Below are 22,191 nucleotides of genomic sequence, written 5' to 3'. Positions count from 1 at the left end.
TTACATTTGTTGTTTTGTACATTTTAATCGTTTTGTTGTTCGTTTTATTTCTGCTTAATATCTGAAGAATTCCAAAGGTTCCGCGTTGCTTGAGAGATGTTTGGTCTTTTGTTCTTCGTGCTGATGGCGCACACCGCTTATGGAGATGTGAGCTATTCTTTTCCGGAGGAGATGAAACGCGGATCTGTGATTGGAAATATAGCAAAGGATCTCGGGCTCGATGTGAACAGACTGTCATCTCGTAAGGCTCGAATTGATACTGAAGGCAACAGAAAACGATATTGTGACATTAATCTGAATACTGGAGAACTGATCGTAGCAGAGAGAATCGACAGAGAAGGGCTCTGTGGAAAGAAAGCTTCATGCCTTGTAAAACAGGAACTCGTGCTGGAAAATCCTTTGGAGCTGCACCACTTCGTTCTCAATATCGAAGACATCAATGATAATTCACCACAGTTCAAACAAACTTTAATAAATTTCGAAATAAGCGAATCAGCAGACAAAGTAACGAGATACTTATTAGATGAGGCCCATGACGCGGATATTAGTCGGAATTCAGTTCAATCATATACACTTCAAGATAATGAACACTTTCTTCTTAATGTACTAACCAGGGAAAATGGAAGAAAATATGGCGAGCTCGAGCTAAATAAAGAGTTGGATCGCGAGCAGCAGAAAGAGGTAACATTAATTCTCACTGCGGTAGACGGTGGTACTCCACCGAGATCAGGTACTGTAACCATACACGTCACTGTGCTGGATGCTAATGATAATGCTCCAGTCTTTAGTCAGGCCGTCTATAAAGTCAGTCTGCCTGAAAATTCTCCTGTAGATACTGTAGTGGTGACAGTGAGCGCTACTGATGCTGACGAGGGACAAAACGGAGAGGTGATGTATGAATTTGGACATCTGCCTGAAGCCCACCTGAAATCATTTTCGCTGGATCCATTATCTGGTGAAATTAAACTAACGGGGCTTCTTGATTATGAGGAAGAAAGCTCAATTGAACTGCCAGTTCAAGCTAAAGATGGTCAAGGGTTAGCCAGTTATTCTACTGTGGCAATTGAGGTTGTTGATATCAACGATAATGTCCCTATAATTATGATAAAATCTATTAAAATCCCTATTCCCGAGAATGCGTTACCTGGTACAGAGGTTGGCATCATTAATGTGCAGGACAGAGACTCTGAGAATAACGGACAGGTGCGCTGCTCCATTCAGCAAAACGTCCCGTTTAAACTCGTACCTTCAATCAAAAATTACTATTCTCTGGTGACCACAGGTGAATTAGACCGCGAGCTGCTCTCTGATTATAATATTACAATTACTGCTACTGATGAGGGCTCTCCGCCTTTATCTTCCACTAAGAATATTCACCTGACTGTAGCTGACGTGAATGATAATCCACCTGTATTTCAGGTGCAGAGTTACAGAGCTCATGTGCAAGAAAATAACAAACCGGGCTCCTCTATTTGTTCAGTATCAGCTACAGACCCGGACTGGAGACAGAATGGCACTGTAGTTTATTCTCTGTTGTCCTCTGAAGTCAATGGCGCACCGGTGTCCTCCTTTCTATCCATTAACGGAGACACCGGGGTCATTCATGCCGTGAGGTCGTTTGATTACGAACAGTTGAAGAGTTTCAAAGTGCTCGTGTTAGCCAGAGACAACGGTTCTCCTCCTCTGAGCAGTAACGTGACCGTGAGTGTCTTCATAACGGATGAGAATGACAACTCCCCTCAGATATTATACCCCTCTCCGGAAGGAAACTCCTTCATGACCGAGATGGTACCCAAAGCTGCGCAGGCGCGCTCCCTGGTCTCCAAGGTGATCGCCGTGGACGCGGATTCTGGCCAGAACGCGTGGCTCTCGTATCACATTATTAAAGCTACAGATCCGGGACTTTTCACTATCGGTGTCCACAGCGGAGAGATCAGGACGCAGCGGACATTTCTGAATCTGACAGCATGAAACAGAACCTCATTGTGTCCGTGAGAGATAACGGACAGCCCTCTCTCTCAGCCACGTGCGCATTGTATTTACTTATATCAGATAACTTGGCTGAAGTTCCGGAACTGAAAGACATGTCTCGAGACGAGAGCAGCTCCAAACTGACGTTTTATTTGATCATCGCACTGGTGTCCGTTTCCACTTTCTTCCTGACCTTCATCATCATCATCCTGGCCGTGAGGTTTTGTCGCAGGAGAAAGCCCAGACTGTTGTTTGATGGAGCTGTAGCCATTCCCAGCGCGTATCTGCCTCCAAATTACGCAGAGGTGGAGGGCGCGGGAACTCTCCGCAGCACTTACAATTATGACGCATACCTGACCACGGGCTCGCGCACTAGTGACTTCAAGTTCATCAGATCTTATAATGAGGGCACGCTGACTGCTGACCTGACTCTGAAAAAGACTCAGTCCGCTGTGGATGATCTTGAAGGACTCGATGCCGAAATGAGCGATGCGTTTCAGGTAGGACATGAGTATTTCTTTCAAAATAATTTGGTGGATTTAATTCGTTTAAATGTAATATTTGGGTTTTTAACTCACTGCTTTCTTTAGCAACGTTTATTTAATTTAATTTTATTTTGTTCTTAGCGGTTCACGTGGCTCAGAACAGGGTCAGTTTGGAGTTAGAAAATATTGCTCTTATAAGTGAATTTTTACACTTTATTTGGACATGTATAAGGTAGCTCTTTTTGCCACTCTTTTGGACTTATTTTGAAGTCAAGCTGTAAAAGTAGTTTGTTGATCTTTTAAAGATTTCAAGGACATCCGTCTCATTCTGATGACGAATGCTTTCGTTAAAACATGTCATCAGTCATTACTACATGTGTCCTTATAGAGTCATTTCTAATTGTCTGTGATAATATATTGCAATTTAAGTAGTTTGACTTTTGTCTTTATGTCATTTTTCTGTGCAGTTAATGAGAATTAAGATCATATGTTAGTTTAAAAACAGTATTAGAGAAATCTTTTAAACGTACTTTTAATCTTATTGGAAATAGCGTAGGACAGGTTTTCCGTGTTGCTGTCCATGGTGCTGCACTGCTGTTTTCTTCTGGTTTTGGGTATTTTGCTTGTATAGCTCTCTATACCTCCACGTTTGTTTGTTTGTTTGATTTTGAATAACATACACAGTGTGGTCTTCTTTATCTCTCGCGCTTAAAGGAATAGTTCATCCCTTAGGCTTTCCTGTAGCTCAAATAGTAGAGCATGGCGCTAGCAACGCCTAGATCATGGGTTCGATTCCCAGGGAAAGCAAGAGCTGATAAAATGTAAAAACTGTAACTTGAATGCAATGTAATTCGCTTTGGATAAAAGCCTCTGCTAAATGCATAAATGTACCTCAAAATTTTGTCATCATTTACTCACCCTCGTGTCGTTCCAAACCAGTATGATTTTCTTTCTTATGTAGAACATGATAGAAGATATTTTTAAGAATGCTGGTAATCAAACAGTTGATGGTCTTCATTGACTTCCGTAGTATTTATTTCCCTACGATGCAAGTCAGTGGGGACTAACAACTGTTTGGTTCTTCAAAACTCTTCAAAATATCTTCTCTTGTGTTCAACATAAGAAAGAAACTTATACGGGTTTGAAACGACATGAGGGTAAGTAAATTAAAAAAGTTTCATTTTGGGGTGAATTAATCCTTTAAGAGAATGTTGCTGCTGGCTTTGGTTTTGCTACTCAGTTGCATAACAATAAAAGTAATTGCTAAGTAAGTATACAAAACACATTCTTTGTGTGTAATATCAATTAATTCTGTCGGATAAGAATGTCATGCAGTTTCTTATTTTAACTCATAGTGTCGCTGTTCACCTGCAAAACAATGTGTGTCTTCGGTATACATTTCTCCGCCCCGTTTATGATGTCATACACAGGGCTTCAAGCTCCTCTGTAGAAAATCGTCGACAGTGACTGATTGTCTGATAGTATAATCCTCTCGATTTTTCTTAATTTAATTTTACATTTGTTGTTTTGTACATTTTAATCGTTTTGTTGTTCGTTTTTATTTCTGCTTAATATCTGAAGAATTCCAAAGGTTCCGCGTTGCTTGAGAGATGTTTGGTCTTTTGTTCTTCGTGCTGATGGCGCACACCGCTTATGGAGACGTGAGCTATTCTTTTCTGGAGGAGATGAAACGCGGATCTGTGATTGGAAATATAGCAAAGGATCTCGGACTCGATGTGAACAGACTGTCATCTCGTAAGGCTCGAATTGATACTGAAGGCAACAGAAAACGATACAGTGACATTAATCTGAATACTGGAGAACTGATCGTAGCAGAGAGAATCGACAGAGAGGGACTTTGTGGAAAGAAAGCTTCATGTGTCATAAACCAGGAGCTAGTCCTTGAAAGCCCTCTAGAACTTCATCGCTTCATTCTAAATGTTGAAGACATAAATGATAATTCACCACAGTTTACAGAGAGTGTCGTTAAATTGAAATACAGGAATCAGCAGACAAAGGATCTCGCTACTTATTAGATGAGGCCCATGATGCCGATATTGGTCGGAATTCAGTGCAATCATATACACTTCAAGATAATGAACACTTTCTTCTTAATGTACTAACCAGGGAAAATGGAAGAAAATATGGCGAACTCGTACTGAATAAAGAATTGGATCGCGAGCAGCAGAAAGAGCTAACATTAATTCTCACTGCGGTAGACGGCGGGACTCCACCGAGATCAGGTACTGTAGCCATACACGTCACTGTGCTGGATGCTAATGATAATGCTCCAGTCTTTAGTCAGGCCGTCTATAAAGTCAGTCTGCCTGAAAATGCTCCTGTAGATACTGTAGTGGTGACAGTGAGCGCTACTGATGCTGACGAGGGACAAAACGGAGAGGTGACATATGCATTTAGTCATTTATCCGAAATTGTCCGGCAATTATTTTTCCTTGATACAATATCTGGAGAAATTAAACTAAAGGGACTGATGGATTTTGAGGAGGAGAGTTCAATCGAACTGCCGATTCAAGCTAAAGATGGTCAAGGGCTTGCCAGTCATTGTACAGTAATAATAGATGTTATTGATATCAATGATAATGCCCTATAATAGTGATTAATTCTCTAAACAGTCCCATACCCGAGAATGCGTTACCCGGTACAGAGGTTGGCATCATTAATGTGCAGGACAGAGACTCTGAGAATAACGGACAGGTGCGCTGCTCCATTCAGCAAAACGTCCCATTTAAACTCGTACCTTCAATCAAGAATTACTATTCTCTGGTGACCACAGGTGAATTAGACCGCGAGCTGCTCTCTGATTATAATATTACAATTACTGCTACTGATGAGGGCTCTCCGCCTTTATCTTCCACTAAGAATATTCACCTGACTGTAGCTGACGTGAATGATAATCCACCTGTATTTCAGGAGCAGAGTTACAGAGCTCATGTGCAAGAAAATAACAAACCGGGCTCCTCTATTTGTTCAGTATCAGCTACAGACCCGGACTGGAGACAGAATGGCACTGTAGTTTATTCTCTGTTGTCCTCTGATGTCAATGGCGCACCGGTGTCCTCCTTTCTATCCGTTAACGGAGACACCGGGGTCATTCATGCCGTGAGGTCGTTTGATTACGAACAGTTGAAAAGTTTCAAAGTGCTGGTGTTAGCCAGAGACAACGGTTCTCCTCCTCTGAGCAGTAACGTGACCGTGAGTGTCTTCATAACGGATGAGAATGACAACTCCCCTCAGATATTATACCCCTCTCCGGAAGGAAACTCCTTCATGACCGAGATGGTACCCAAAGCTGCGCAGGCGCGCTCCCTGGTCTCCAAGGTGATCGCCGTGGACGCGGATTCTGGGCAGAACGCGTGGCTCTCGTATCACATTATTAAAGCGACAGATCCGGGACTTTTCACTATCGGTGTCCACAGCGGAGAGATCAGGACGCAGCGGGACATTTCTGAATCTGACAGCATGAAACAGAACCTCATTGTGTCCGTGAGAGATAACGGACAGCCCTCTCTCTCAGCCACGTGCGCATTGTATTTACTTATATCAGATAACTTGGCTGAAGTTCCAGAACTGAAAGACATGTCTCGAGACGAGAGCAGCTCCAAACTGACGTTTTATTTGATCATCGCACTGGTGTCCGTTTCCACTTTCTTCCTGACCTTCATCATCATCATCCTGGCCGTGAGGTTTTGTCGCAGGAGAAAGCCCAGACTGTTGTTTGATGGAGCTGTAGCCATTCCCAGCGCGTATCTCCTCCAAATTACGCAGAGGTGGAGGGCGCGGGAACTCTCCGCAGCACTTACAATTATGACGCATACCTGACCACGGGCTCGCGCACTAGTGACTTCAAGTTCATCAGATCTTATAATGAGGGCACGCTGACTGCTGACCTGACTCTGAAAAAGACTCAGTCCGCTGTGGATGATCTTGAAGGACTCGATGCCGAAATGAGCGATGCGTTTCAGGTAGGACATGAGTATTTCTTTCAAAATAATTTGGTGGATTTAATTCGTTTAAATGTAATATTTGGGTTTTAACTCACTGCTTTCTTTAGCAACGTTTATTTAATTTAATTTTATTTTGTTCTTAGCGGTTCACGTGGCTCAGAACAGGGTCAGTTTGGAGTTAGAAAATATTGCTCTTATAAGTGAATTTTTTACACTTTATTTGGACATGTATAAGGTAGCTCTTTTTGCCACTCTTTTGGACTTATTTTGAAGTCAAGCTGTAAAAGTAGTTTGTTGATCTTTTAAAGATTTCAAGGACATCCGTCTCATTCTGATGACGAATGCTTTCGTTAAAACATGTCATCAGTCATTACTACATGTGTCCTTATAGAGTCATTTCTAATTGTCTGTGATAATATATTGCAATTTAAGTAGTTTGACTTTTGTCTTTATGTCATTTTTCTGTGCAGTTAATGAGAATTAAGATCATATGTTAGTTTAAAAACAGTATTAGAGAAATCTTTTAAACGTACTTTTAATCTTATTGGAAATAGCGTAGGACAGGTTTTCCGTGTTGCTGTCCATGGTGCTGCACTGCTGTTTTCTTCTGGTTTTGGGTATTTTGCTTGTATAGCTCTCTATACCTCCACGTTTGTTTGTTTGTTTGATTTTGAATAACATACACAGTGTGGTCTTTATCTCTCGCGCTTAAAGGAATAGTTCATCCCTTAGGCTTTCCTGTAGCTCAAATAGTAGAGCATGGCGCTAGCAACGCCTAGATCATGGGTTCGATTCCCAGGAAAGCAAGAGCTGATAAAATGTAAAAACTGTAACTTGAATGCAATGTAATTCGCTTTGGATAAAAGCCTCTGCTAAATGCATAAATGTACCTCAAAATTTTGTCATCATTTACTCACCCTCGTGTCGTTCCAAACCAGTATGATTTTCTTTCTTATGTAGAACATGATAGAAGATATTTTTAAGAATGCTGGTAATCAAACAGTTGATGGTCTTCATTGACTTCCGTAGTATTTATTTCCTACGATGCAAGTCAGTGGGGACTAACAACTGTTTGGTTCTTCAAAACTCTTCAAAATATCTTCTCTTGTGTTCAACATAAGAAAGAAACTTATACGGGTTTGAAACGACATGAGGGTAAGTAAATTAAAAAAGTTTCATTTTGGGGTGAATTAATCCTTTAAGAGAATGTTGCTGCTGGCTTTGGTTTTGCTACTCAGTTGCATAACAATAAAAGTAATTGCTAAGTAAGTATACAAAACACATTCTTTGTGTGTAATATCAATTAATTCTGTCGGATAAGAATGTCATGCAGTTTCTTATTTTAACTCATAGTGTCGCTGTTCACCTGCAAAACAATGTGTGTCTTCGGTATACATTTCTCCGCCCCGTTTATGATGTCATACACAGGGCTTCAAGCTCCTCTGTAGAAAATCGTCGACAGTGACTGATTGTCTGATAGTATAATCCTCTCGATTTTCTTAATTTAATTTTACATTTGTTGTTTTGTACATTTTAATCGTTTTGTTGTTCGTTTTTATTTCTGCTTAATATCTGAAGAATTCCAAAGGTTCCGCGTTGCTTGAGAGATGTTTGGTCTTTTGTTCTTCGTGCTGATGGCGCACACCGCTTATGGAGACGTGAGCTATTCTTTTCTGGAGGAGATGAAACGCGGATCTGTGATTGGAAATATAGCAAAGGATCTCGGACTCGATGTGAACAGACTGTCATCTCGTAAGGCTCGAATTGATACTGAAGGCAACAGAAAACGATACAGTGACATTAATCTGAATACTGGAGAACTGATCGTAGCAGAGAGAATCGACAGAGAGGGACTTTGTGGAAAGAAAGCTTCATGTGTCATAAACCAGGAGCTAGTCCTTGAAAGCCCTCTAGAACTTCATCGCTTCATTCTAAATGTTGAAGACATAAATGATAATTCACCACAGTTTACAGAGAGTGTCGTTAAATTGGAAATACAGGAATCAGCAGACAAAGGATCTCGCTACTTATTAGATGAGGCCCATGATGCCGATATTGGTCGGAATTCAGTGCAATCATATACACTTCAAGATAATGAACACTTTCTTCTTAATGTACTAACCAGGGAAAATGGAAGAAAATATGGCGAACTCGTACTGAATAAAGAATTGGATCGCGAGCAGCAGAAAGAGCTAACATTAATTCTCACTGCGGTAGACGGCGGGACTCCACCGAGATCAGGTACTGTAGCCATACACGTCACTGTGCTGGATGCTAATGATAATGCTCCAGTCTTTAGTCAGGCCGTCTATAAAGTCAGTCTGCCTGAAAATGCTCCTGTAGATACTGTAGTGGTGACAGTCAGCGCTACTGATGCTGACGAGGGACAAAACGGAGAGGTGACATATGCATTTAGTCATTTATCCGAAATTGTCCGGCAATTATTTTCCTTGATACAATATCTGGAGAAATTAAACTAAAGGGACTGATGGATTTTGAGGAGGAGAGTTCAATCGAACTGCCGATTCAAGCTAAAGATGGTCAAGGGCTTGCCAGTCATTGTACAGTAATAATAGATGTTATTGATATCAATGATAATGCCCCTATAATAGTGATTAATTCTCTAAACAGTCCCATACCCGAGAATGCGTTACCCGGTACAGAGGTTGGCATCATTAATGTGCAGGACAGAGACTCTGAGAATAACGGACAGGTGCGCTGCTCCATTCAGCAAAACGTCCCATTTAAACTCGTACCTTCAATCAAGAAATATTATTCTCTGGTGACCACAGGTGAATTAGACCGCGAGATGCTCTCTGATTATAATATTACAATTGCTGCTACTGATGAGGGCTCTCCACCTTTATCTTCCACTAAGAATATTCACCTGACTGTAGCTGACGTGAATGATAATCCACCTGTATTTCAGGAGCAGAGTTACAGAGCTCATGTGCAAGAAAATAACAAACCGGGCTCCTCTATTTGTTCAGTATCAGCTACAGACCCGGACTGGAGACAGAATGGCACTGTAGTTTATTCTCTGTTGTCCTCTGAAGTCAATGGCGCACCGGTGTCCTCCTTTCTATCCATTAACGGAGACACCGGGGTCATTCATGCCTTGAGGTCGTTTGATTACGAACAGTTGAAAAGGTTCAAAGTGCTCGTGTTAGCCAGAGACAACGGTTCTCCTCCTCTGAGCAGTAACGTGAGCGTGAGCGTCTTCATAACGGATGAGAATGACAACTCCCCTCAGATATTATACCCCTCTCCGGAAGGAAACTCCTTCATGACCGAGATGGTACCCAAAGCTGCGCAGGCGAGCTCCCTGGTCTCCAAGGTGATCGCCGTGGACGCGGATTCTGGGCAGAACGCGTGGCTCTCGTATCACATTATTAAAGCGACAGATCCGGGACTTTTCACTATCGGTGTCCACAGCGGAGAGATCAGGACGCAGCGGGACATTTCTGAATCTGACAGCATGAAACAGAACCTCATTGTGTCCGTGAGAGATAACGGACAGCCCTCTCTCTCAGCCACGTGCGTATTGTATTTACTTATATCAGATAACTTGGCTGAAGTTCCAGAACTGAAAGACATGTCTCATGACGAGAGCAGCTCCAAACTGACGTTTTATTTGATCATCGCGCTGGTGTCCGTTTCCACTTTCTTCTTGACCTTCATCATCATCATCCTGGCCGTGAGGTTTTGTCGCAGGAGAAAGCCCAGACTGTTGTTTGATGGAGCTGTAGCCATTCCCAGCGCGTATCTCCCTCCAAATTACGCAGAGGTGGAGGGCGCGGGAACTCTCCGCAGCACTTACAATTATGACGCATACCTGACCACGGGCTCGCGCACTAGTGACTTCAAGTTCATCAGATCTTATAATGAGGGCACGCTGACTGCTGACCTGACTCTGAAAAAGACTCAGTCCGCTGTGGATGATCTTGAAGGGCTTGATGCGGAAATGCTCGATTCGTTTCAGGTAGGAATTAGTCTTTCTTAATTTTTTAATTTTTTATTTTTTTTTTATTATTATTTAGAACTTATTGATTTAAAGCATATCTGTGTTTTATTTTCACTGCCTTTTTATAACTGCAGACACATTGACCATTCTGAAGGACAGGTTTTGTCCACATAGATTGTGCTGGTTTTAATGGAGTTTGTCCTAAAACGTTGATATTTTAAGGAGTTTTGTGTTTCTCTCTTCGATGTTTCCTTCATGTGAAGTAAGCTTTGTAACGGAATTCAGTTGTAATGTTGGTACTATTCTGGGGTGCGTTTCCCAAAAACAACTATGGTCGCAAGTTCCGTCGTTAACAATAGAGTTCAATGGAACTAACATCCATAGTTAGCTAACGATGCTTTTGGGAAACGCACCCCTGGTCAGCAAATTAATTTAATCGCCCTATCAGTCAAAGTGGAAAGGTCATTAGTGTGTGTGTGTGTGTGTGTGTGTGTGTGTGTGTGTGTGTGTGCAAATGACAGGTTTTTAACATCTTTGCAAATTTATTAAAGATAAAAAACTTAAATGATTCCATTGCATAAGTATTCATACCCTGATCTGGGACAGTTGAAATTTAGCTCAGGAGCATTCATTTTGCTTGTAAATGTTACCACACTTTGAGTGACGTTAACCTGCGGCAAATTCAATTGAATGGGTATGATTTGGAAAGGCGCACATGACTTAATAAAAGGTCTAACAGCTGAAAATGCATGTTAGAGCAAAGGCCAAGCCCTGAGGTGAAACAAAAACGGGCTGTAAAGCTCAGAGACAGGATTACATCAAACCACATATCTGGGGAAGAGTTCAGAAAAAAGTATGCTGCATTGAAGGTTCACAGAAGTATGTAGCCTCTGTTATTCATAACGGAAGACGTTTGGAACAACCAGGACTCTTCCTAGAGCTCGCCTCCTGGCAAAACTGAGCAATTGATGGAGAAGGGCTTTGGTTAGAGTGGTGACCAACAACCTGATGGTCACTCTAGTTGAGCTCCATGATCATATGTGGAGATAGGAGAAACCTACAGAAGGATAAACATCACTGCAACACTCCACCGATCTGGGCTTTATGGCAGTGTGGCCAAACTCAATTCTCTCTTCAGTTAAGACACATGAAAACACATTTGGAATTCGCAAAAGAGTACCTAAAGGAAAATCAGACTCTGAGAAACAAGATTCTCTGGTCTGATGAATCTCTATTCTAAGCATCATGTTTGAAGGAAACAGCTCTGCTCATCACCTGCAGAGTACCATCCCAAAAGTAAAGTGTGCTGGTAGCAGCCTCATGCTGTGGGGCTATTTTACAGCGGCAGGGACTGAGGGACTCATCAGATTAGACGACGAGCTCAATGCACCAAAATATAGAGATAACCTTATTGAAATCCCAGTCCAGAGCATTCAGAACCACAGACTGGGCAGAAGGTTCACCTTCCAACAGGACAATGAACCTAAGCACACAGCAAGAGTGGCTTATAGACGACTCCGTGAATGTCCTTGAGTGGCCCAGCCACAGCCTGGGATTGAACCGAATCAAATATTTCTGGAGAAACCTGAAAATGTGCGTCTGCCCCCATCCAACCTGACAGAGCTTGAGAGGTGAAGAGACGAAGAGAAGAATGGCAGATAATTGCCAAATGATGATGTGCAAAGCTTGTCGCATCATACACAAAAAGATTTGAGGCTGTAAAAGTGCTTTAGCTAAGTATTGAGTTAAGGGTTTGAATACTTATGCAGTGTACTTATTTCAGTTTTTTTTTAAATAAATTTACTAAGTTGTGACAGTTCTGTTTTTGCTTTGCAATTATGGTGTATGTAGTGTAGATTGATGTGGGAAAAAGTAATTTAAAGCAGTTTAACACAAGGCTGCAACATAAAACGTGAAAAAAGAAGGGGTTTGAATACATTTGCAAGGCACTGTATATAGGATATATATATATATATATATATATATATATATATATATATATATAAATATACACACACACACACCAGTTTGTTGTTTTTCACTTAATCCTTTAGGAAATATTAATGTTATGCAGTTTCGTAGTTCAACTCGCTATGTCGCTGTTCGCCTGCAAAAGCATGTGTGTCTTTAGTACACATCTCTCCACCCTGCTTGTGATGTCATTCACATGATTTCAAGCTGGTTTTGTGATAAAGAATCCTCGACGTTGACTGACTGCCTATACCTTACTTCGGTTAATTTTTCTGTTTAGTTTTAAGCGTATTTTTGCTTTACATTTGTATTGTTATATTGCTGGATTTCATTTCTGCTTAACATCTGAAGCATTACAAAGGTTCGGCGTCGCTAATGAGATGTTTGGTCTTTTGTTATTCGTGCTGATGGCGCACACCGCTTATGGAGACGTGAGCTATTCTTTTCCGGAGGAGATGAAACGCGGACCTGTGATTGGAAATATAGCAAAGGATCTCGGGCTCGATGTAAAAAGAATGCTAACTGGGAAGGCTCGCATTGACACTGAATGTAACAGAAAACGATACTGTGACATTAATCTGAATACTGGATTACTAACTGTAGCGGAGAGAATCGACAGAGAGGAGATTTGTGAAAAGAAATCTTCATGTGTCATAAACCAGGAGCTTGTGCTAGAAAATCCTTTAGGTTTGCATCGCGTCATTTTCAATATTGACGACATAAATGATAATTCACCACAGTTTAAACAAAATGTTATCAAATTTGAAATACAGGAATAGGCACTTAAAGGTTCTCGTTACTTATTAGATGAGGCTCATGATGCAGATATTAGTATGAATGCAGTGCAGTCATACATGTTGCAAGAAAACGAACACTTTCTTCTTAGTGTACTAACGCGTACAAATGGAAGGAAATATGGAGAGCTAGTACTGAATAAAGAGTTGGATTGTGAGCAGCAGAAAGAGCTAACATTAATTCTCACTGCGGTAGACGGCGGGACTCCACCGAGATCAGGCACTGTAGCCATACACGGCTAAAGGAATAGTTCAACCCAAAATCTAAATTTTGTCATCATTTACTCACCCTCGTGTCGTTCCAAACCAGTATGATTTTCTTTCTTATGTAGAACATGATAGAAGATATTTTTAAGAATGCTGGTAATCAAACAGTTGATGGTCTTCATTTACTTCCGTAGTATTTCTTTCCCTACGATGCAAGTCAGTGGGGACTAACAACTGTTTGGTTCTTCAAAATTTTTCAAAATATCTTCTCATGTTCAATATAAGAAAGAAACTTATACGGGTTTGAAACGACATGAGGGTGAGTAAATGACAAAATTTTCATTTTGGGGTGAATTAATCCTTTAAGAGAATGTTGCTGCTGGCTTTGGTTTTGCTACACAGTTGCATAACAATAAAAGTAATTGCTAAGTAAGTATACAAAACACATTCTTTGTGTGTAATATCAAGTAATTCTGTCGGATAAGAATGTCATGCAGTTTCTTATTTTAACTCATAGTGTCGCTGTTCACCTGCAAAACAATGTGTGTCTTCGGTATACATTTCTCCACCCCGTTTATGATGTCATACACAGGGCTTCAAGCTCCTCTGTAGAAAATCGTCGACAGTGACTGATTGTCTGATAGTATAATCCTCTCGATTTTTCTTAATTTAATTTTACATTTGTCGTTTTGTACATTTTAATCGTTTTGTTGTTCGTTTTATTTCTGCTTAATATCTGAAGAATTCCAAAGGTTCCGCGTTGCTTGAGAGATGTTTGGTCTTTTGTTCTTCGTGCTGATGGCGCACACCGCTTATGGAGACGTGAGCTATTCTTTTCTGGAGGAGATGAAACGCGGATCTGTGATTGGAAATATAGCAAAGGATCTAGGACTCGATGTGAACAGACTGTCATCTCGTAAGGCTCGAATTGATACTGAAGGTAACAGAAAACGATACAGTGACATTAATCTGAATACTGGAGAACTGATCGTAGCAGAGAGAATCGACAGAGAGGGACTTTGTGGAAGAAAGCTTCATGTGTCATAAACCAGGAGCTAGTCCTTGAAAGCCCTCTAGAACTTCATCGCTTCATTCTAAATGTTGAAGACATAAATGATAATTCACCACAGTTTACAGAGTGTCGTTAAATTCGAAATACAGGAATCAGCAGACAAAGGATCTCGTTACTTATTAGATGAGGCCCATGATGCCGATATTGGTGAATTCAGTGCAATCATATACACTTCAAGATAATGAACACTTTCTTCTTAATGTACTAACCAGGAAAATGGAAGAAAATATGGTGAACTGGTTATTGATAAAGTTGGATCGCGAGCAGCAGAAAGAGCTAACATTAATTCTCACTGCGGTAGACGGCGGGACTCCACCGAGATCAGGTACTGTAGCCATACACGTCACTGTGCTGGATGCTAATGATAATGCTCCAGTCTTTAGTCAGGCCGTCTATAAAGTCAGTCTGCCTGAAAATGCTCCTGTAGATACTGTAGTGGTGACAGTGAGCGCTACTGATGCTGACGAGGGACAAAACGGAGAGGTGACATATGCATTTAGTCATTTATCCGAAATTGTCCGGCAATTATTTTTCCTTGATACAATATCTGGAGAAATTAAACTAAAGGGACTGATGGATTTTGAGGAGGAGAGTTCAATCGAACTGCCGATTCAAGCTAAAGATGGTCAAGGGCTTGCCAGTCATTGTACAGTAATAATAGATGTTATTGATATCAATGATAATGCCCCTATAATAGTGATTAATTCCCTTAACAGTCCTGTTCCTGAGAATGCGTTACCTGGTACAGAGGTTGGCATCATTAATGTGCAGGACAGAGACTCTGAGAATAACGGACAGGTGCGCTGCTCCATTCAGCAAAACGTCCCGTTTAAACTCGTACCTTCAATCAAAAAATATTATTCTCTGGTGACCACAGGTGAATTAGACCGCGAGCTGCTCTCTGATTATAACATTACAATTACTGCTACTGATGAGGGCTCTCCGCCTTTATCTTCCACTAAGAATATTCACCTGACTGTAGCTGACGTGAATGATAATCCACCTGTATTTCAGGAGCAGAGTTACAGAGCTCATGTGCAAGAAAATAACAAACCGGGCTCCTCTATTTGTTCAGTATCAGCTACAGACCCGGACTGGAGACAGAATGGCACTGTAGTTTATTCTCTGTTGTCCTCTGATGTCAATGGCGCACCGGTGTCCTCCTTTCTATCCATTAACGGAGACACCGGGGTCATTCATGCCGTGAGGTCGTTTGATTACGAACAGTTGAAAAGTTTCAAAGTGCTGGTGTTAGCCAGAGACAACGGGTCTCCTCCTCTGAGCAGTAACGTGACCGTGAGTGTCTTCATAACGGATGAGAATGACAACTCCCCTCAGATATTATACCCCTCTCCGGAAGGAAACTCCTTCATGACCGAGATGGTACCCAAAGCTGCGCAGGCGCGCTCCCTGGTCTCCAAGGTGATCGCCGTGGACGCGGATTCTGGCCAGAATGCGTGGCTCTCGTATCACGTTATTAAAGCGACAGATCCGGGACTTTTCGCTATCGGTGTCCACAGCGGAGAGATCAGGACGCAGCGGGATATTTCTGAATCTGACAGCATGAAACAGAACCTTATTGTGTCCGTGAGAGATAACGGACAGCCCTCTCTCTCAGCCACGTGCGCATTGTATTTACTTATATCAGATAACTTGGCTGAAGTCCCAGAACTGAAAGACATGTCTCGAGACGAGAGCAGCTCCAAACTGACGTTTTATTTGATCATCGCGCTGGTGTCCGTTTCCACTTTCTTCCTGACCTTCATCATCATCATCCTGGCCGTGAGGTTTTGTCGCAGGAGAAAGCCCAGACTGTTGTTTGATGGAGCTGTAGCCATTCCCAGCGCGTATCTCCCTCCAAATTACGCAGAGGTGGAGGGCGCGGGAACTCTCCGCAGCACTTACAATTATGACGCATATCTGACCACGGGCTCGCGCACTAGTGACTTCAAGTTCATCAGATCTTATAATGAGGGCACGCTGACTGCTGACCTGACTCTGAAAAAGACTCAATCCGCTGTGGATGATCTTGAAGGACTTGATGCTGAAATGAACGATTCGTTTCAGGTAGGACTAAAAATCACTTTTTAAAAAGTATATAATATGTAGGTTAAATTAAATGTGTTTGTGTACTGAATGGATTATTAGACAATTAACATGTTTAGGGCCAATTTGTAATCTAAAAGTAGGCCTACTTACTTTGGTCTTTTTATAATTTATTTTTTAGATGTGTATGGTCATGTTGGAGCAATTGTTAGTTGAGTTATCTTTCGCGAAATTTTGTTTGGTGCTTGATTGTTAGGTGAGCTTGCATAGTTATCGAAATCTGCCTTCAGTTAACCAATACTCTTTACTGGGTCATCCTTACATTTTGTCTAACATCCATTTTTTGCTGTCTCTCTAGTTTCTGTCGTTTGTAATTGAATGTGGTGTGTTTAGGTAGTTTTGAGTTTCTCTCTTCGATGCCTCAGTTATGTGAAGTTAACTAAGTGAATTCAATTCAGATACCAGTAATATTTTGCCCAGCGAAATCTTTTAAAACTCCGTTTCAGTCAGATTGGAAATGGCAGCTTATGTGTCTCCTGTTGCTGTCCATGGTGCTGCACTGGTATGTACTGTTCTGTGTATTGTTGCTCCTACATAAGTAATGTGATATCCATTCTATTTCTTATTTTCGAAATGCTATGAAAATTGAGATCATGTTTATGAACCTCTGCAGGGAAATTGGTGAATCGAAATTGGTGGGATCGATGATTGCCCTGGTTTTGAAATTGTTTTATTGCTGTGTGGTTTTTCATTTTTACGTTTGAATTCGACGTATTTTGAATGGAATGGTGAAAATACTTGTAGTATCATTATCTTGTTAATGTAATTAGATATTAGTGAATATTTTAAGCTCTGAAAACTTGCATAGAGAGATTCATCTTTTTTAATTACAGGAAAGTCTGATACTGAGAAGTAAATTCAGGATCCATTTGTCGTTTATGGTTTTGTTTTATTGTGTTTTTTCTTCTTTCTTCTTCTTCTTCTTCTTCTCAATTTTGTCCTGTGTAACCCCTGTTTCATTAAACGTTTGAGCGTTATTTATGTATTTATGAAATCGGTAAGAAAACAGTTTGCGAATTATTTACCATTGAGATCATCACTTCCATGGCGCGCTTAAAGATTGGCGGGTCTTGCTGTGCATTGTTGTTGAACTGTGTTGGATATTTGCGGTTTAGCACTAAGTGCTATTCTGTAAACATTCGTGGTGCAAGGCGGGCATCAACATGCAAATGATATTGTATTTACTTCTTTGTCAAATTTGAAATGATGTGATATTTTCCGCTACACAGTCGCTTTGAAACATTTCAGGTCTGTTATTTAACTCGTGTAGACCAGTCAATGTTTTTCAAATAACGAGCTCTTGCTAATTACTACTTAAGCACACAAATAAATATTTGGTTACTTCTTATGGTGTCTGGTTGGAGGTCTAAACACTGTGCAATAGCTAACTATAGTATGTCATGCAACAGAGGCTGGAGCAAATTTGAACCGGAGACTGAAGGAAGAGAGAGGATACTCAAGCAACACATGATTACTCAAATATTCTTCTCAATAAAAATGTATGATATCTGTTTATCTGTGAAAACTGCCACATGGTCGCACATGTCTTGCAAGCTGGATTTCGCGATTTAGATTTTGAGATGTCCTACCATACATTAGTTGTACTCATGAAGGTAAGCCATGATGCAATTTAACGTTGTCTGTCATGCAAGATGATTTTTTTTTCATGCCGTGAGCAGACTACAAAGTATCTTGTAAATGTGAATTTTTAGCTTCTTCTCTTTTAACGTCCAAATATGTTTGAAACTACAGGTATGTCATTTTATAAGCCTATGTATCGTAAGTGTTATGTCCAAGTTTTGCATGTCAGAGACATGGATTTATGTAGTTTCATAATTGAACTCTTAGTGTCGCTGTTCACCAGTGAAACCGTTGACCTTCATATTACTGTTTCTCCCCACCCTGTTCATGATGTCATATTCAGGACTGACATCTCAGCTCGATGTAAAAATCGTCGACGGTGAGCGGTGCCTTGATCTGTTGTCCTCTTATACCGACCACGAATCAGACTTAGTCATTTCAGCTGTCTTTTACATGTGGTTAACTTTTGAATACATTTTTGTTTATTTCCATATAGAGAGATCAAAACCTTACGCGTTGCTGCTGAGATGTTTGGGTTTTTGTTCTTCGTGCTGATGGCGCACACCGCTTATGGAGACGTGAGCTATTCTTTTCCAGAGGAGATGAAACGCGGATCTGTGATTGGAAATATAGCAAAGGATCTCGGACTCGATGTGAACAGACTTTCGTCTGGTAATGCTCGCATTGATACGGAAGGAAACAGAAAACGATACTGTGACATTAATTTGAATACTGGAGAACTGATCGCAGCAGAGATAATCGACAGAGAGGGGCTTTGTGGAAAGAAAGCTTCATGTGTTATTAAACAAGAGCTCGTGCTGGAAAATCCTTTGGAGCTGCATCGCTTTATTCTTAATATCCAAGACATAAACGATCATTCACCTTTATTCAAACAAACTTTAATCAATTTGGAAATGAGGGAATCTGCAGTCAAAGGATCTCGTTACTTATTAGATGAGGCCCATGATGCGGATATTGGTGTGAATTCAGTGCAAACATATACACTTCAAAACAATGACCACTTTCTTTTGAACGTAGTTACTCGGGAAAATGGAAGAAAATATGGCGAGCTCGTACTGAATAAAGAATTGGATCGTGAGCAGCAGAAAGAGGTAACATTAATTCTCACTGCGGTAGACGGCGGGACTCCACCGAGATCAGGTACTGTAGCCATACACGTCACTGTGCTGGATGCTAATGATAATGCTCCAGTCTTTAGTCAGGCCGTTTATAAAGTCAGTCTGCCTGAAAATGCTCCTGTAGATACTGTAGTGGTGACAGTGATTGCAACCGATATTGACGAAGGACATAACGGTGAGGTGATGTATGAATTAGGACATCTGCCTGAAGCCCACCTGAAAACATTTTCGCTGGATCCATTATCTGGTGAAATTAAACTAAGTGGACTTCTTGATTATGAGGAAGAAAGCTCAATTGAACTGCCAGTTCAAGCTAAAGATGGTCAAGGGTTAGCCAGTTATTCTACTGTGGCAATTGAGGTTGTTGATATCAACGATAATGTCCCTATAATTATGATAAAATCTATTAAAATCCCTATTCCCGAGAATGCGTTACCTGGTACAGAGGTTGGCATCATTAATGTGCAGGACAGAGACTCTGAGAATAACGGACAGGTGCGCTGCTCCATTCAGCAAAACGTCCCGTTTAAACTCGTACCTTCAATCAAAAATTACTATTCTCTGGTGACCACAGGTGAATTAGACCGCGAGCTGCTCTCTGATTATAATATTACAATTACTGCTACTGATGAGGGCTCTCCGCCTTTATCTTCCACTAAGAATATTCACCTGACTGTAGCTGACGTGAATGATAATCCACCTGTATTTCAGGAGCAGAGTTACAGAGCTCATGTGCAAGAAAATAACAAACCGGGCTCCTCTATTTGTTCAGCATCAGCTACAGACCCGGACTGGAGACAGAATGGCACTGTAGTTTATTCTCTGTTATCCTCTGATCTCAATGGCGCACCGGTGTCCTCCTTTCTATCCATTAACGGAGACACCGGGGTCATTCATGCCGTGAGGTCGTTTGATTACGAACAGTTGAAAAGTTTCAAAGTGCTGGTGTTAGCCAGAGACAACGGTTCTCCTCCTCTGAGCAGTAACGTGACCGTGAGTGTCTTCATAACGGATGAGAATGACAACTCCCCTCAGATATTATACCCCTCTCCGGAAGGAAACTCCTTCATGACCGAGATGGTACCCAAATCTGCTCAGGCGCGCTCCCTGATCTCCAAGGTGATCGCCGTGGACGCGGATTCTGGGCAGAACGCGTGGCTCTCGTATCACATCATTAAAGCGACTGATCCGGGACTTTTCACTATCGGTGTCCACAGCGGAGAGATCAGGACGCAGCGGGACATTTCTGAATCTGACAGCATGAAACAGAACCTCATTGTGTCCGTGAGAGATAACGGACAGCCCTCTCTCTCAGCCACGTGCGCATTGTATTTACTTATATCAGATAACTTGGCTGAAGTTCCAGAACTGAAAGACATGTCTCGAGACGAGAGCAGCTCCAAACTGACGTTTTATTTGATCATCGCACTGGTGTCCGTTTCCACTTTCTTCCTGACCTTCATCATCATCATCCTGGCCGTGAGGTTTTGTCGCAGGAGAAAGCCCAGACTGTTGTTTGATGGAGCTGTAGCCATTCCCAGCGCGTATCTCCCTCCAAATTACGCAGAGGTGGAGGGCGCGGGAACTCTCCGCAGCACTTACAATTATGACGCATACCTGACCACGGGCTCGCGCACTAGTGACTTCAAGTTCGTCAGATCTTATAATGAGGGCACACTGACTGCTGACCTGACGTTGAAAAAGACTCAATCCGCTGTGGATGATCTTGAAGGGCTTGATGCGGAGGTGAACGATTCGTTTCAGGTAGGACTAATAAAATCGCTTTTTAAAATAATGTGCGTTAACAGATTAAATGTGTTCATGTACTAAATCGATTTTCATTGGCAAGAGACTCTGTTCTTGTAAAAATCTCGTGACACATTAAAGAACTTTATTTTAGACACAAACATTTTTAAGGGGAAATTTGGAATCTGAGAGTACTTTGGTCTTTTTTATCATTTATTTTTAGATGTGTATGGTCATGTTTGAGCAATTATTATTTAAACTGTTTTTCACAAATTGTTGTTTGGTGAGCTTGCATAGTAATCCAAGTCTGTCTTCTGTTAACTAATAGTGTTTTGCGTTTCTCTCATCGACGCCTCAGTTATGTGAAGTTAACTATGTTAATTCAATTCAGATACCAGTAATATTTTGGCCAGCAAAATCTTTTAAAACTCCGTTCCCGTCAGATTGGAAATGGCAGCGTATGTTTCTCCTGTTGCTGTCCATGGTGCTGCACTGGTATGTACTGTTCTGTGGATTGTTGCTCCTACATAAGTAATGTAATCTATATCCTATTTCTTATTTTCGAAATGCTATGAATATTGAGATCATGTTTATGTGCCTCCGCAGGGAAATTGGTGAATCGAAATTGGTAGGATGATTGATGATTGGCCTGTTTTTGTGATTGTTTTATTGCTTTGTGGTTTTACAATTTTATAGTTATAGTTTAGTTTGAATTCGATGTATTTTGAATGGAATGGGAAAATACATGTTTATACTCACTTTCTTTTTAATGAAATAGACCATGGCGTATTTCAGCGCTTTCTCTGAGATATTAGTGCATTTGTATGCCCTGAAAAGTTACGTATAGGGTGATTCGCCTTTTTAAATCATGAAATTCTCGATAGTGAGAAGAAAAGTTAAGTTGGGACCTATTTGTCGTTTATAGTTTTGTTTTATTGTATTTTCCCAATTTAGTCCTGTCTAACCCCTGTCCTTTAATTAAACGTTTGTGCTTTTGAATTAAGTAGGAAAACAATTTGTGAATTATTCATGATTAAGATAATTTCTCTCCCATGGCGCGCTTAAAGATTGACGGGCCTTGTTGTGCATTGTTGAACCGTGTTGGTTATTTGCGGCTTAGCACTAAGTACTTTTCTGTAAACATTCGTGGCGCATGGCATGCACATATTTTCTCTTGAGTCAATTTTTTT

General features: G+C 41.1%; 1 protein-coding gene and 4 pseudogenes across 1 annotated transcript in view; all 5 read left to right on the top strand.

Annotated features, from left to right (window-relative positions):
• The first annotated feature begins 123 nt into the window (after positions 1-123).
• LOC131553131 (protocadherin beta-15-like) lies at positions 124-2,950 on the top strand (annotated as a pseudogene).
• A 1,007-nt stretch (positions 2,951-3,957) lies between these two features.
• LOC131553130 (protocadherin beta-15-like) lies at positions 3,958-7,055 on the top strand (annotated as a pseudogene).
• A 973-nt stretch (positions 7,056-8,028) lies between these two features.
• On the top strand, positions 8,029-10,528 carry LOC131553129 (protocadherin beta-15-like; annotated as a pseudogene).
• Positions 10,529-12,763: 2,235 nt separating this feature from the next.
• Positions 12,764-17,160, top strand: LOC131553128 (protocadherin gamma-A11-like; annotated as a pseudogene).
• Positions 17,161-18,614: 1,454 nt separating this feature from the next.
• LOC131553664 (protocadherin gamma-A11-like) overlaps positions 18,615-22,191 on the top strand; it is a 165,336-nt gene continuing 161,759 nt past the window's right edge. Inside the window, exon 1 of the mRNA XM_058798499.1 lies at positions 18,615-21,019. Coding sequence (XP_058654482.1) covers positions 18,644-21,019 — 2,376 coding nt within the window. The 5' untranslated portion in view covers positions 18,615-18,643. The remainder of the gene's footprint in view (positions 21,020-22,191) is intronic.

The sequence above is a fragment of the Onychostoma macrolepis genome, chromosome 14 (genome assembly GCF_012432095.1).
Source record: "Onychostoma macrolepis isolate SWU-2019 chromosome 14, ASM1243209v1, whole genome shotgun sequence".
Taxonomy (NCBI): Eukaryota; Metazoa; Chordata; class Actinopteri; order Cypriniformes; family Cyprinidae; genus Onychostoma; species Onychostoma macrolepis.
This window is presented reverse-complemented; position numbering and strand designations above follow the sequence as displayed.